Source organism: Pleurodeles waltl, chromosome 5 (assembly GCF_031143425.1).
Source record: "Pleurodeles waltl isolate 20211129_DDA chromosome 5, aPleWal1.hap1.20221129, whole genome shotgun sequence".
Classification (NCBI taxonomy): domain Eukaryota; kingdom Metazoa; phylum Chordata; class Amphibia; order Caudata; family Salamandridae; genus Pleurodeles; species Pleurodeles waltl.
Window position 1 is genome coordinate 1,507,633,712 of NC_090444.1, and position 15,622 is coordinate 1,507,649,333.

Sequence of the window (15,622 nt, forward strand, 5' to 3'; positions counted from 1 at the left end):
TTGAACTTTGGTTCTCATTAAAATGATACAATTTGGCTAACACTCACTTGTTTAAACTTGCTGAGCAATGCTTTTCTTTATACTGCTTGTTATAATTACCGTTGGACTTCCACCTATAGGAAGGGGAAGATTCAAGCATTTGAAGCTAGAAAAAAGATCCAATACTAGAGAACTCTATGGAACACGTTAGAGCCCCAGTTCCCTGTTATAAAAAAGCAAGTGAACCAACTTAGTAATAGATTCAGACACTCCCAAGCTCCAATGATACCATCGACTAAGGATGGAGCCCAGTCTCACCTGAGATGTGAGTCTGACTGAAATCCAGTTCAGGTTGACACATTTTGAGTGAAGACTCCTGAAAAGACATTTGCTGCTGGAAGTATGACATCAAATCTGCCATGTTGGTTTCATCATCAGTACTCTCCATGCTATAAAAATATAAAGAAAATGCACATTCTTGATAAGAAGAACTAAATGTACTATCCGTGTAAATTTGAGGTCTAGCTTCACAAATTATTAGGTTAAACTCATATTTTATTTGCAAAGAAAAGTACAACAGTACTGAATGCCTGTGGGTAGAATGCTTCACTGCATATTACCAAAAAATATAGAAAGGCTTGACAAGAGAATTCCTTAGTGAATACACTCAAAAGTGAAGTTACAATGATTCAAATGTAATCAATGTTAGATTTCAGAACATCATTCCAATAACACAGTGTAGGAACCTGGTGTGTGGTGGGTACCTAAGACTTACACATTATACCAGGTATACCCTCTTGGTGAAGTGTAGGCAGTGTCTAGAAGCCAGGCTCTCTAGCGGTAACTGTAGATGAGCAGCCAAGGCTTATTCAGGAGACATGCAAAGCTCATGCAATACCACTATAGTCACACAGCACTTACAATGTGAAAGAAAACACTCAGTTGTACAAAAATAAAGGTACTTTATTTTTGGAAGACGATACCACAAAATACTAGAAGGGTAACCCTCCAATAGGAGGTAAATAATACACTAAATATATACACTAGCAATCAGAAATAGGTATAGAAAATGATAGAAAACAGTGCAAATAGCAGTAACCAATAGTGACTCTAGGGGGAGAGGCCAAACCATTATACTAAAAAAAATGGAATGCAAACACAGGACACCCACCAAGGTAAGTGGAATGTGTAGAGGCGAGCTGGAGGTACTAGAAAACCACAGAGGTAAGTAACACAGTACCTCCCAACCACCAGGAAAGCAGGAGTAAATCACTGGACTTTCCCCAAACACCCAAAAGGAGGAAAAGAAGAAAAAGAAGACAACCAAACAAGACTGCAAGAAACCAGCAGTGGATTCCTAAAGAAGAAGACCTGTGGAGAGAGGGGACAAGTCCAAGAGTCACAGTGGAGTCCAGGAGGAGTAGGAGCTACTACCCACCCAGCTGTGGATGCAGGAGTTGGTCGACGGTGAGGAAGAACAGGTCAGCACTACAGCCCTGGAGCCGGCGAAGAGTTTCTTATGGATGCAGAAGATGTCCCACATTGGAGTGACAATTGCAGACGGGTGTCAGTGCAAAATTCCACCAACAAGCCTTGGCAAAGGCAAAGTCGTGATTAAGGAAAAGTGGTGCTGCCGGGCCCACAAGGACTCAAACCAGGAGGGGGAGTCACAGGGGACCCTCAGCATCAAAGAGAGTCCACAGGAGCAGAGGCAGCACCCACAGGAGTCCCACAGGACGGGGACACAGAAATTGCAGGAGCCCAAGCAGCACTAAAAAAAAGGATTCCACGCCGCAAGAACACCACGCAGAGGGCTGAGTGTCGCAGGAAGGAGTTCTGGGGGCTGGAGCTACACATCGCCTGAAATTCCCTTGGACGAGATGCATACAAGCCTTGGCAGCTGCAAGAGATGAGGTGCATGGGGGTTCTGTCCTGCGTGAGAAGGCAAGGTCTTACCTCCAACAAAGTTGGACAGGTTGCAGCGAGGACCTAGAGGACTGCTCCGGACCACCACCCATGATGCAGGATCCGCACAGCTCAAAATGAGGGGAGATCCACGCAGCCGGTCTTCGTTTGCAGCAGGTGCCTGCGGATGCAGGGGGTGACTCCTTCACTCCAAGAGAGATTCCTTCTTCTTGTGCAGGCTGAAGAGTTGCTGTCTTCTGAGGATGCACAGCCGGAGAAATGTTGCAGAGCTGGCAGGAGCAGAGGAAACAAAGTTGCAGAAGTGTCTTCTTCGTTGATTGCAGCGTTGTCAGTTCCTGGAGGGTCCAGTCGCAGTTCCATTGGCCAGAAGTCATAGTGCAGGATGCAGAGGAATCCCGCTGGAGTCTTGCAAGCTGAACCGGAGGACCCACCCAAGAGAGAGAACCTTAAATAGCCCTGAAAGGGGGTTTAGTTACCTAGCCCGGTAAGCACCTATAAGGAGGGGGCTCTGGTGTCACCTGCCTGTCCTGGCCACGCAGATGCTCCCAGAGTTCCCTGACAACCTTGAAAACAAGATGGCAGACCCCAGGGACCCTCTGGAGGAGCTCTGAGCACCACCCTTTCGGTGGTCATGGACAGGGAGTGGTCACTCCCCTATCCATTGTCCAGTTTCGCACCAGAGCAGGGACTGGGGGTCCCTGAACAGATGTGGACTGGTTAACGCACAGTGGGCACGAAATGTGCCCTTCAAAGCATACCTGTGGTTTGGGGAGGCAACCCCTCCCAAGCCAGTCACACCTATTTCTAAAGGGAGAGGGTGTTACCTCCCTCTCCCAAAGGAAATCCTTTGTTCTGCCTTCTTGGGCTTTATCAGATCAAGCAGCAGGTGGGCAGAAACCTGTCTGAGGGGCAGTAGCAGTTTGGGCTGCCAGGAAAACCCTTTAAGACTGGTGGTAGCAATGCTGGGGGTTCTCTAAGGAGCCCCACGAGCGCATGGAATCATACTTCCAATACTTGCAACAGTATTGGGGTATGATTCTGACATGTTTGATACCAAACATGCCTAGGTTCGGAGTTACCAATATGTAGCTGGACATAGGTAGTGACCTATATCTAGTACATGTGTAAAATAGCATCCCCGCACTCTCAAAGTCCATAAAAATGGATCTGGAGTTTGTGGGGCACCTCTGCTAGTGCAGGGGTGCCCTCAGACACAGGTACCTGCATCCTGCCCTCTGGGCTGAGAGGGCCTACCATAGGTGTGACTTACAGTGACCTGTAGTGAAAACGGGTGCATGCACCAGTTTCACGTAGACTGCAATGGGAGGCCTACAGAACCCTTTGCATGGTCTCCATATGGGTGACAAAATAACTGCTGCAGCCCATAGCCCAACCCAATGCCCTGGGTACCTAGGCACCATATATTGGGGACTTAGGTGGGGGGACCAGTATGGCAATGGTGGGAAGAAAAAGGTACAGTTACCAAGTTAGAAGGGAGAGAGCATAACCACTGGGGTCCTGGTTAGCAGGATCCCAGTGGGCACAGTCAAACACACTGACAACAGGCAGAAAATGAGGTTTACCATGCCAAGAAAGAGGGCACTTTCCTATACACAGTTATATAAAAAAACTCTTAATGAAGAACTATTAATGGTCATCCCATAATAGTATCACTGGTGATGAAAAGTCCATAAATATGCTTGTTTATAAGTGCCAATTCTGACACTCAATTGCTGCGACCTGCTGGGATAGGGCTATGTCCCCTAGCAGGATCTGATGCCTCACCTGTACATATATGCACTTTAAACTGTCTTTTCATCGCCGCTGTGCGGGATGCACCCAGGCGAAGACCGGGCCAACAGCAGGCCCATCTGCACCAGTCCTCGACCAGCCAAAGTGTGCTGCGTCACCCCTCTTTCATCAAGCTCTCTGTAGGAACTCTTGCAATAAGGCTGTGGCGCAGGGGGCTGTTATACCAGCAGTTGTGCTCTCTTAAGTCCTCTTAATTCCCTGCCACAATACAAATGATCATGGCTAAGCGGAAAACGCAAGGAGGAGGTGGTTCGAAGACCACTTCATTAGCAGCATCACTCACTCTATTACAAACTATCAGTCATCAGTCATGGGGGTGCTAAACTCAGAAAGTGGGCGGGTGGAGGAAAATCAATGTAGTCAGGCGACATTCCTTGACTTCTGCCCCGTGGCCTCCGTCACACAAAGACTAACAGTCCACTCACCCCAAATAGTGACACTCTGGTTCCTGGACCAATGGCAGATGGGGTGGCTAGTGAGAGCACTAAAACAATTACTGGTGCAAGCCCGATGCCTGTGAGAAAGGTAGAGAACCTTTGGCATGTGGCTATTCAGAAAGGTTGTGTGAGGAGGCGGTTTGTGTTTCGGACCCATCAATAGATGTTATACAGCCCTTCTCCCCACTGTAAAAAAAAACAAAAAAAAAACGATGCAGTAAGCTGGTACCATATAAAAGGAAACCTCTGCACCAGCCCCTTAAAACAGGTATGTTTAGGGGCCCTCCACCTAATATTGGCTTCCAAGAAGAAAGTGCCCCTCCGCCAATAGTGGCGCAACTAGGTGCATTGATAAATGGCCACAGCAATGTCATATTCACCAGACTAGAATCACTGGTGAGATCTTTAAGAGAGGACCTATCACCAAACATTGAACAAGGGCTTGAAAAAATCACGGCCTCTTCTGGGCAGCTATCACTTTTCCAGCAGGGAGATGTCCACATGAAGAATAACCAATTGACTCTTTGCCCATATCCAGTTCCTGCGCCTGGCATTACAATCACTCAGTTTCTTCCGGGACCTGTTCAGCATCCGCCCACAAAGGCAGCCACCCAATTTGTTTCTGAAGTCACTAGTAATAATTTTCAAGGGAGATCAACATCAGTAGCCCCACAAAGAGGATCAAATTAACCAGGACGCGGGTGGATCTTCATATAATCATGCTGTTAGAAATGGGGTCTCTAGTTTGCAGCCAGTTTGCACCCTGTCCAAGTAGGGACCCTCACTCTAGTCAGGATAAGGGAGATACCCGCTCAGATAACCCCTGCTCACCCCCTTGGTAGCTTGGCACAAGCAGTCCAGCTGATATCCGAAGCAATGTGTAAAGCATTTGCACATAACACACAGTAATAAGTTAAAACACTACAAACCTGCACACCAGTTTTTAGAAAAATAGCCAAATTATATATATAAAACAAGACCAAATATGATAAAAATCCAACATACAGTAATAAAAATATGAATTCTGCAAGATTTACTCAAAAATGCAGTTCCTTGAAGTTGTTAGCTCCACCTGGAGCTATCACGGCGTTGTGATCAGCAAAACCAACAGTTCAGGCCGGCCGCGGCGTTGCGGGCCAGCTACGGTGTCGGGAAGACCAGTAAACAGTACCTTGGATTTGCAGGGCGTCGTGATCCTCGTGGTGAGCTCCAGAGAGCGGCGTAGCTGACGTTGCAATGTCGGTTCCGGAGTCAGTGCAGGAGTCGTCGGGCCCTTGAGATCACACGCGTTATACTCCAGGCTGATGAAGTCAGGTGCGCTGCCGTGGATGGCGTCGGGGCTGCGGTGCGAAGCGTGACGATGCGACGTGCAGTGCCCACAGGTCACGGTGCAGGCAGCGGCTCGGTGACAGCGTCGGTGAGACCAGGGCTGCGCTGCGAAGCGGGGCGGGAGGTACGACGTGCGGTGTCCACAGGTCACGGAGCAGGCAGGGTCGTCGTCGTTGCTGAAGCCCTGAAGTAGTGCGGGACAAAAGGCGGCTTCATGACCCTCACGAGCGGTGTCCACAGGCCACGCTGCAGGCAGGATGCCTGGTGACGATACAGGAGTCGATGATGCTGGTGGACCGGGGCCGCGGTGTGGGACAGGACGGCGCTTTGTGTACCTCACGAGCGGTGTCCACAGGCCACGGTGCAGGTAGCCGCACCGGTGTCAGCAGGAGCAGCGGCGTCAGGGATGCCCAGGCTGCGGTGTGAGCAGGCGATGCCGGAGTGCAGGGCCCACAGGTCGCAGTGCGAGCAGCAGATTGGTGAAGTCGTCCAATGACCGCGTTGGTGAGACCAGGGTCGTGGTGCAAAGCGGGGCAATGAGACTCCGTGCGGAGTCGGCAGGTCATGGTGCAGGCCAGTGGCATCATTGCCGGCGTCGCAGTGGTTTCTCTTCTTGAGCAGCACAAAACACACAGTTCCCAGAGCTGCAGGAGACTGAAGTCTTTGGTGTCCCTGAGGCTTCCAACAGGAGGCAAGCTCTACTCCAAGCCCTTGGAGAACTTTCTCAAGCAGGACACACAGCAAAGTTCACCCTTTGCACTCTTTTCAGGCAGAAGCAGCAACTGCAGGCCAGTCCGGCAAAGCAACACAGCAAAGGGACAGTACTCCTCCTTCAGCTCTTCTCCTGGGGGGAGGTTCTGCTTGATTCCAGAAAGATTCTAAAAGTCTGGGGTTTTGGGTCTTCTTCTTATACCCAGTTCTGCCTTTGAAGTTGGCAAACTTCAAAGCAAAGTCTAAAGTGTTTGCAAGATCCTTCCTTGTCTAGGCCAGACCCCAGACACTCACCAGGGGGTCAGAGACGGCAGTGCGTGAGGGCAGGCATAGTCCTTTCAGGTGCGAGTGACCACTCCTCCCCTCCCCTCCAGCATAGATGGCTAATCAAGATATGCAGGCTACACCCCAGCCCCCTTTGTGCCACTGTCTAGAGGAGCGGTGTGAACAGCCCAACTGTCAAACTGACTGTGACGGGGTCAGAGAAATGGAGGCGGAAGACATACTGATTTCTGATTTGTATTTCCTTTGGTACAGTTATAATACAGTCTTTGTGTTCGGACAGTGTTTTTATTTTTTTCCCTTTCTTGTTTCTCCTTCTTTCTTCTTTCTATTCACTCGCTTTCTCGTCCACTTCTTCACTTTCTTCTGTCTGTTTTTCCAGCTGGAGGCCCAGGAAGCACATAGGAGGAAAGAAGAACATAGAGGACTGTTTTAGGAGGTAGGTTCTTTTTAATATCACGTTCTCTCTCTTTTCTGTCCCTGTTCGTTCTTTCTTTACGTTTCCACCTATTTCTTTTCCTTGAAGTGATCTGTCTCCTTGTTCTGTCTGCTGTAAATATTATTTTCTTTCTGTTTTCTGCCTGTTCACTATTCTTGTTTTTTTTTGTTTTTCTTGTTTTTTTTTTCTTGATGCTGCAGCTGATTGGTATCTTTCTGGCTCTCCCTCTCTCTTTCTTATACTACTATGGCTGTCAGGTCTCCCAGTTTCCTGTCTTGTGTATTTAAATGTGTCTATACGGACTTTCTTGGTCCTCATTACCCTTTTTTAATTCTTCCCTTTACATTTCTTGCCCGGGCCGGAAAATAAATCTAGGTTATAACATAAACCAAAACATAGAAAAAAAAAAAAAAAAAGATCTTCCAGAAACAAGAGTGCCCAGGTCAAAAGTATCCTTGTTTCTTTTCCCCGGGTAATTTGTAATGCTTTCCCCCCCACCTTCATGCCTTGATTAAGACCTCCTTATTTTTCCCCAGTTCCCACCTGCGGCTCGCCCCATACCTGCCTGGGCCACGCTCTTCCCAGAGCGTGGCCGGACTGCTCGCCTCGTCTTTCCTCCCAGTCACCCTTCTCTGGGTGGCTTTCTAGATTGCTTGAAGGTTCTCTGTAACGTTGTCCGTTCTCCAGCTGGGCACCAGGTCGGCTTGGCGTCCGTCTGTCGCGTCCTTCTTCCTTCGGCGTTGGGTTCTGTCGGCTCGTCGGCCTCTCCTCCATGACTCCGCCTTCCCCGTCTGATGAACCAGCCGCCCTCCTCCCCATGTACTTGGGTTTTAAAGCCCATCTCACTCCCGTGTTTCGATCGGGCAGATTGACTGTAGGTGCATTCAGTTCTTCTGGGTAGGGTACGGCGGACTCGACCGTGCCCCCAGGGTACTTCCGGTCTGCGTCCAGAGAACCCAGACGCTTACCTCCACTCCCCCTAGACAGTGGCTGTTGGAGCCACTGGTCAGAGGGAGATCTAGAGAGAAAATCCACATTGGAAAGAAGGGAGCCCGGGGAATGGTGCACCTGGAAGGAAAAAGATTGTAGGGATAAGAACCATCGGAGAACTCGTGCATTGGTGTCTTTATGTTGCGCCGAGTCAGGGGAGCATGATCCGTGAGCAAAGTAAAGGGGCGCCCCGCTAAGTAATATCTCAGGGATTCAATAGCCCATTTGATAGCGAGACATTCCTTCTCAATGGTGGGATAGTGTCTTTCTCGGGGTAGTAGTTTTCTGCTTAGATATACAATGGGATGGTAGTGCCCCTCCTCGTCTTTTTGTGACAAAACTGCTCCTATTCCTTGATCTGAAGCATCAGTCGGAACCTTAAAGGGTTTCTGAAAATCAGGGCAATATAATACTGGTTCGGTTGTCAAAAGGTGTTTAAGGCGTAGAAACCATTCTTTCTCGATATCAGAGAGGTGGGTGATCTGATTAGGTCTGTTCTTTTCCAGTAAGGCAGTTAAGAGGGGCCGCAATACTGGAAAAGTGAGGGATGAACCGTTTATAATACCCCAGCACCCATAGAAAAGCTCTAACATCCTTTTTGCATCATGGAAAAGGGAGTTGTGTGATAGCATATATTTTTTCCATTTGTGACTTCAGAATACCATGCCCAATCACATATCCTAAGTAGTTAATAGTCTCCTGTCCCAGTTTACTTTTTTAGGGATTTGCTGTAAGGCCTGCCTGCCGGAGTGCCTTTAAAATGTTTGAAATGTGGGAAATATGGTCTTCCCATGCTTCACTGTAGATGACAATGTAATCTAAGTATGCAGCTGCATACTCCTGGAAAGGCCGCAACACCATATCTATCACCCGTTGGAAGGTGGCAGGCGCCCCATGTAGGCCAAATGAAAGGAGTGTAAACCGATAGAGAAAAAACATTGTTTGCCACACCATCCGGTCTCTATCGCTTTCCACAAGGGGAATTTGCCAATAGCCCTTTGTTAAGTCTAACGTAGACATGTACTTAGCCTTCCCCAACCGTTCCAGAAGGTCGTCAATTCTATGCATGGGATAGGTATCAGTGTGAGCGGGCATTTACCTGTCTTAAGTCAATACAAAACTGGATAGAACCGTCGGGTTTTGGGACCAAAACTATAGGTGAGCACCAGGGGCTAGATGAGGGTACAATAACCCCTGCCTGCTGCATTCCCTTAACTTTCTGTTCCACCATCTGACTTTGGGCTTCTGGTATCCAATACGGTCTTTGTCAGGATACTCAGTTCCCTATGGTACAAATGTGATGTTTTATTAAATGGGTTCTCTTCAGCGTTTTAGAAAACACTTTGGGGTTAGAATGGACTAAATGCTGTAATAGGGAAAACTGTCCCGGAGAGAGAGTATTATCCAATTGGGGTATAAGAACCCCTTCGTTCTGCCTCATACCAGTGGGAAATAGGGGTAGGTCAGGTTCGGAATTGGTGGAAATATATAGATTACGGTTCTGTTCATCCGGTTCATGCCATACTTTCAACAGATTGATATGATATATCTGTTCTCGACCCGACCTGGTGAGTATTTCTATTTTGTATGTTACAGGAGTAACCTTTTCTAGCACGGTGTAGGGTCCCTGCCAGTGGGCAAGCAATTTATTGTCTGTGGTCGGTAACAGGACTAATACTTGTTGTCCTATGGATAATTCTCAGGGTTGGCTATGCGAATCGTAATAGGTATTCTGTCTCTCTTGTGTATTTTGCATACTTTTATGGGCCTCCTCCCAAATGTTATGTACATTTTCTTTCAGCTCCCTCGTATAAGTCAATATGTCTTTAATCTCTTCTTCCGTCTCTTCCCACTGTTCTGCTAACATTTCTAATAAGGTACGGAGTTGCCTCCCAAAGAGGAGCTCAAAGGGACTATGTTCTATGGATGATTGTACATGAGTTCGCAGGGCGCATAACACTATAGGAAGTTTTTTTTTCCCCATTTCTTCCCAGAGTCATTGATAATTTTACGTAAAAGATTTTTATGGTCTAGTTATAGCGCTCGACCAGGCCATCGGTTTGGGGATGATAGACCGATGTTCGTATTTGTTGCACCCCTAACGCCTGACACTTTGGACATCAACCGGGACATTAAAGGGGTCCCCTGGACAGTCAGAATTTCTTTTGGGAATCCTACTCTGGAAAAATATTCTATCATAGCTTGAGCTATGGTTTTGGTAGTAATGCTCGCTAATTGAATAGCCTCTGGATACCAGTACTAAAAGGTATTGGTGACCTCTGGTAGATGGAATCGAAGGACCCACCAGATCCATGCCAACCTGCATGAAAGGAACTTCTATGATAGGCAGGGGCTGGAGAGGAACTCTTGGGTCTGTAGAGGGATTGATAAGTTGACACTTGGGACAGGACTGACAATGTTTCTTAATGTTGCCATACACTCCTGGCCAGTAAAATCTCTTGATTATGGATTCCTCAGTTTTTTCCCTTCCTAAGTGCCCTTCACCACTGTCTACATGAGCTAAATGCTGTACCTGTTCCCTATATGCCTGGGGAACCACCAACTGAGGGCCTCGATTGTTGGAAGAGGGACATAATCGATAAAATAAATAATTCGTAATTTGGAAAGTGGGACCTACCAAAGGGCTGTCGGAACCTAGGACTATCTGCCAGGTATTTCTCAGAGTGGGATCTTCCCTTTGTGAATGCCGGAACTGTCCGGCAAAAGACATTATTGTTTTTGGAAATACCTGAGGAGGTGGTGACGATCTAGGGGTGTCTCTTTGATACAGATGTTTTTGTTCCAGTTTTTAGGTTCGAGAGAGTTTCACTTTGGAGGCAGGGGACTCTATGTCAGAAGATACAAATGGAGCCTTACTACACCAAGAGTCAGTTAGGCTATTCTGATTTAGTGACTAAAAGTTCAGAAAAGGCTTCATAGTCCGTTCCCAAAATAAGATCTTCCCCCTAGGTCGGGAATTATCCCTACAGAGAGTGATTCTTCTGGCCTCTCCAATTTATCTGTATTGTAGCGACCGGGTAGATTTTTCTATCTCCATGCACACATATGATCAACACGTGGGCGTTGATTACTCATTGGTTGAGTTGGACATATGCTTGTTTAATTACGCTTTGACTGAAACCGAGTCGATCAGAGTTACAGGGATGTGGAATTCCTATCGCCCGACGCCCGGGACATCTTGTTTGGGGTCAAGGGCAACAAGTTTTTATGTTTACTTTGTCCTTGGGACAAGTAGGTCCAACCCCCTACAGCACAAACCCTTTGGCTGCCTGTTTACAGAGAGTTGAACTCTCTGCAGTTGAGGTAATGTGTTTCCAAAAGATAATGCTGTTCAAACTTGTATTTATGGTTCATTATTTAAAAGCCTTCATTATTAGGGTGCGTGCTGTAAAGAAATGTTTTAAGGTCACACTTCACTACTGACGTTGGTTCCAGTACAAAAAAAAAAAAAAAAACGTGTACACACATGTTTGAAAAGTTTAGACTAAGAGGCTAAGTATAATGCTCCCAGAATGCTCTCTGATTATATGCAAATGAAGTGTCATTTAGTAAAATGTGTTGAGGCATGCTAGTATTTCCCAAAAATATTTCTAATGGAAAATCAGTGTAACCATTTTCAACACGATTATGGGAAGCATGAAAATAAACAAACACTGACAAAGCCAACTGATCTGACATACTTTTATACGTCTTTTAGTTTCATCAATGCGTGTCTTGTTTTGACATGGCTTTTGTAACACTTTATTGTTGTGGGAGCTACCAGGCCCTCAACATTGTAACAAACATTGGCAAAACCCCCCCAAAAAGTTTTTGAACTCTTAAAGCACACGTTGCCACCAGCGGCATAACAAAGGCCCCGCAGCCGCCCTCCAGGGGGCCCGTCAGCACAGCACCTGCCCTGAGTGAGTGTGGAGAGGGGCTCCTCCATGTTCTTTGCAAAGGGGCACCCTCCAGTTTCGTTACGTCACTGATTGTCACTGTAGTTCCTGACACTGAACAAAACTACTTTGTGTGGCAATATGCTCCTTGTGGAAGAGCAGAATGCGATCACTCACAGTAAATCCAGCTGAAAGAGAGAGAAATAGAAGTTTAATAAAAACAAAATGTCTTTGTTAACACCAGACCTAATTAGGGACCAAGACCCACATGTAGGTAGCTTTTTGCATGTCGCAAACAGCGACTTTCGCTGTTTGCGACGTGCAAAAAGCACATTGCGATGCACAAACCCAGTTTTGCGATTCAGTAACCTGGTTACCGAATCACAAAACGGGTTTGCGACTCGCAATTAGTAAGGAGTGTTCCCTTCCTAATTGCAACTCGCAGTGCAATGTAGGATTGTTTTGTGACCGCGAACGCGGGCGCAAACCAATCGCAGTTTGCACCCATTTCAAATGGGTGCTAACACTTTCGCAAAAGGGAAGGGATCCCCATGGGACCCCTTCCCCATTGTGAATGTCACTGTAAACATTTTTTCAGAGCAGGCAGTGGTCCTGCGGACCACTGCCTGCTCTGAAAAAATGAAACGAAAACGTTTCATTTTTCGTTTTTGTTATGCATCTCGTTTTCCTTTAAGGAAAACTGGCTGCATTACAAAAAAAAAAAAAAAACTGCTTTATTGAAAAGCAGTCACAGACATGGTGGTCTGCTGTCTCCAGCAGGCCACCATTCGTGAGGGGGTCGCAAATTGCGACCCACCTCATGATTATTCATGATCTGGGCATTTGCGAAGCCCTTGCGAATCACAGATGGTGTCAAGGACACCATCCTACATTCGGATTTGCGACTTGCAATTTGCAGGTCACAAATCTGAACCTACCTACTTGTGGCCCCAAATTCTTAAAGAAAGTCACAAAAGTGCACCCATGGTATATGTCGTACCCCTATAAAATATTTGTGAACTGTATTTTAGCGTGGGTAAATACGATGTGTAGATTTGCTCATGTGAAAATCTATTGAGCATTTGCAAGTTCATTTTCCCTCCAGCCACTTTCTTCCCAACCCTGGAAGAAGTTCTAATTCTGCCATTGTCAGGAGTAAATGTCCAACCTTTCTTATTATGGGAAAATATTAGAGAGAAGCTGGTAAAAATCTTTAAAACATGCAGGTTAGTAGGTTTGCAGACTCAAAGGCATTCCAGCCCTGGAACTATTGCTTACTGCTTCCTCCAGCCCCAGTATGCAGATCTGCAGAAAGGTGGCAAAATAAGGAAATTGCTACAGTAGGGATTGAAACTCCAAGTATTCAAGCCCTACTATGGTAGTAGCCCTGGCATAATCAGAGAGGCTATTAATTGCTGCCATAATTTGTCACCACACTACATGGCACCAAAGGGACAAGTAGATCTTTTTACAGGACAAGTAGATTTGATAAGCAACCTGTCCCCTGGACAAGTAGATATTTTAATAAATTCCACACCCCTGGAGTTAGTCTCTTTGTTTGATTTACAAGCATGGTTGTTGTATATCTCGTCATGGCTTGGCCTAACCATAATACACGTCCCTTGGTTACACCAATTTCAATAGGTTCATCTTGCTCTCTTTTGAGCAGACATTGTCTCACAATGTGATCCCATTCTGCTCGGTGGAAACATTGAGGTCCCATTGGAAATTCTTTCGGAGTTGGGCGGGAAGGACCGGATTTCTCTATACTGGGACCCAGAACGGGTTTGGTGGAAAAGGGTTTGGGGTTAGATGCTCGAGTCGCTGCTGTTAGGTGTTTTACCGTAGAGCCTCTAAAATCAGGAGATCGGTGATATGCACGTGCTAGGTCAATCCCGGTATTATTAGTGAGACCCGGATGCTGTTGAATCCAATTCCGGGTTGAGGAGGGGAGAGCGTCTAGGTATTGTTCCAGTACAATGGTGTCAAACATCTCATCTTTTGAGGATTTGGTGGGATTTAGCCATTTGCTGGCCTCGTAACGGACCTGATAATAAAGGGTCCTGGGATTCTCCTGATGAGTCAATTTTCTATGTCTGAAACACAAACTGTAGCTCTCTTGGTCAAGACCCACTTGTTCTAGAATCGCTGTCTTTATCTCCGTATAGGGGGTTACACCCCCTGGGTTTCCTGCCTGGTAGGCAGCTTGCAGATTTCCTGTAAGTAGTGGTGCAATGTATTGTCCCCATTGACTCGGCCGACCAATTGGCAGAACTAGCGACCCGCTCAAAGTTTGTAAAAAAGGAGTCTGGATCCTCATTTTCTTGATATTTTGGTAGCACGCTACTAGGAACATTGGGGTGTACCTGGCCGTGGCTATTGTCTCCGTTAGTTTTTCAATGGCTGTTTCATGGACCAACTGATTGTTAGCAATGTTAGTGGCCTTGGCTTTTTAAGGCTGTTTGTAGCGCCTCCCGCTCTTCCTTTGCCTCCTTTAACTGTTCCTCCCAAAGTAGCTGTAGATGTCTTTGTCCTTCAGCTAGTTAGGCAATCATATCCGCCAAGGTTGGTTTCTCCTCCATCGCCTGTGCCTGTCCAGGAGACGGTCATTACATATTCCCACTTCTGACACCACTGTGACAGGGTCAGAGAAATGGAGGCGGAAAACGTTGTACTGATTTCTGATTTTTATTTCCTTTGGTATAGTTATAATACAGTCTGTGTTCTGACAGTGTTTTTATTTTTTTCCCTTTCTTGTTTCTCCTTCTTTCTTCTCCTTCTTTCTATTCACTCGCTTTCTCGTCCACTTCTTCACTTTCTTCTGTCTGTTTTTCCAGCTGGAGGCCCAGGAAGCACACAGGAGGAAAGAAGAACATAGAGGACTGTTTTAGGAGGTAGGTTCTTTTTAATATCACGTTCTCTCTCTTTTCTGTCCCTGTTCGTTCTTTCTTTACGTTTCCACCTATTTCTTTTCCTTGAAATGATCTGTCTCTTTGTTCTGTCTGCTGTAAATATTATTTTCTTTCTGTTTTCTGCCTGTTCACTATTCTTGGTGTTTTCGTTTTTCTTGCTTCTCTTTTCTTGATGCTGCAGCTGACTGGTACCTTTCTGGCTCTCCCTCTCTCTTTCTTATACTATTGTCGCTGTCAGGTCTCCCCGTTTCCTGTCTTGTGTATATAAATATGTCTATAGGGACTTTCTTGGCCCTCGTTACCCTTTTTGAACTCTTCTCTTTACATTTCTTGCCCGGGCCCGAAAATAAATGTAGGTTATAACATAAACCAAAACACAGAAGGAAAAAAAAAAGATCTTCCAGAAACAACAGTGCCCAGGTCAAACGTAACCCCGTTTCTTTTTCCTGGTTAATTTTTAATGCTTTTCCTCTCCTCTTTCTGCCTTCGTTAAGACCTCTGGTTTTTCCCTAGTTCCCACCTGCGGCACGCCCCATACCTGCCAGTGGCCGGACTGCTCGCCTCATCTCTCCTCCCAGTCGCCCTTCTCCAGCTGGCTTTCTAGGTTGCTTGTAGGTTCTCAGTGACATCATCCGCCCTCCAGCTGGGCTCCGCGTCCCTCTGTGGCGTCCTTCTTTCTCTGGTGTTGGGTTCTGTCGGCTCATCTGCCTCTCCTCCACAACTCCGCCTTCACCATCCGATGAACCAGCCACCCTCCTCTCCGTGCACTCGTTTTGTAAAGCCCGTCTCACTCCCACGTTTCAATCATGCAGACTGACTGCAGCTGCATTCAGTTCTTCCAGGAAGGGTACGGCGGACTCAACCGTGCCCCCGGGGTACTTCTAGTCTGCATCCGGAGAACCCGGA

General features: G+C 46.8%; 1 protein-coding gene across 3 annotated transcripts in view; it reads right to left on the bottom strand.

Annotated features, from left to right (window-relative positions):
• FBXO9 (F-box protein 9) overlaps positions 1-15,622 on the bottom strand; it is a 343,828-nt gene that overhangs the window by 207,393 nt on the left and 120,813 nt on the right. For all 3 annotated transcript variants that reach the window (XM_069235799.1, XM_069235800.1, XM_069235801.1), the window contains one exon: positions 298-428. In XM_069235799.1, the coding sequence (XP_069091900.1) occupies positions 298-428 (131 nt within the window). The remainder of the gene's footprint in view (positions 1-297; positions 429-15,622) is intronic.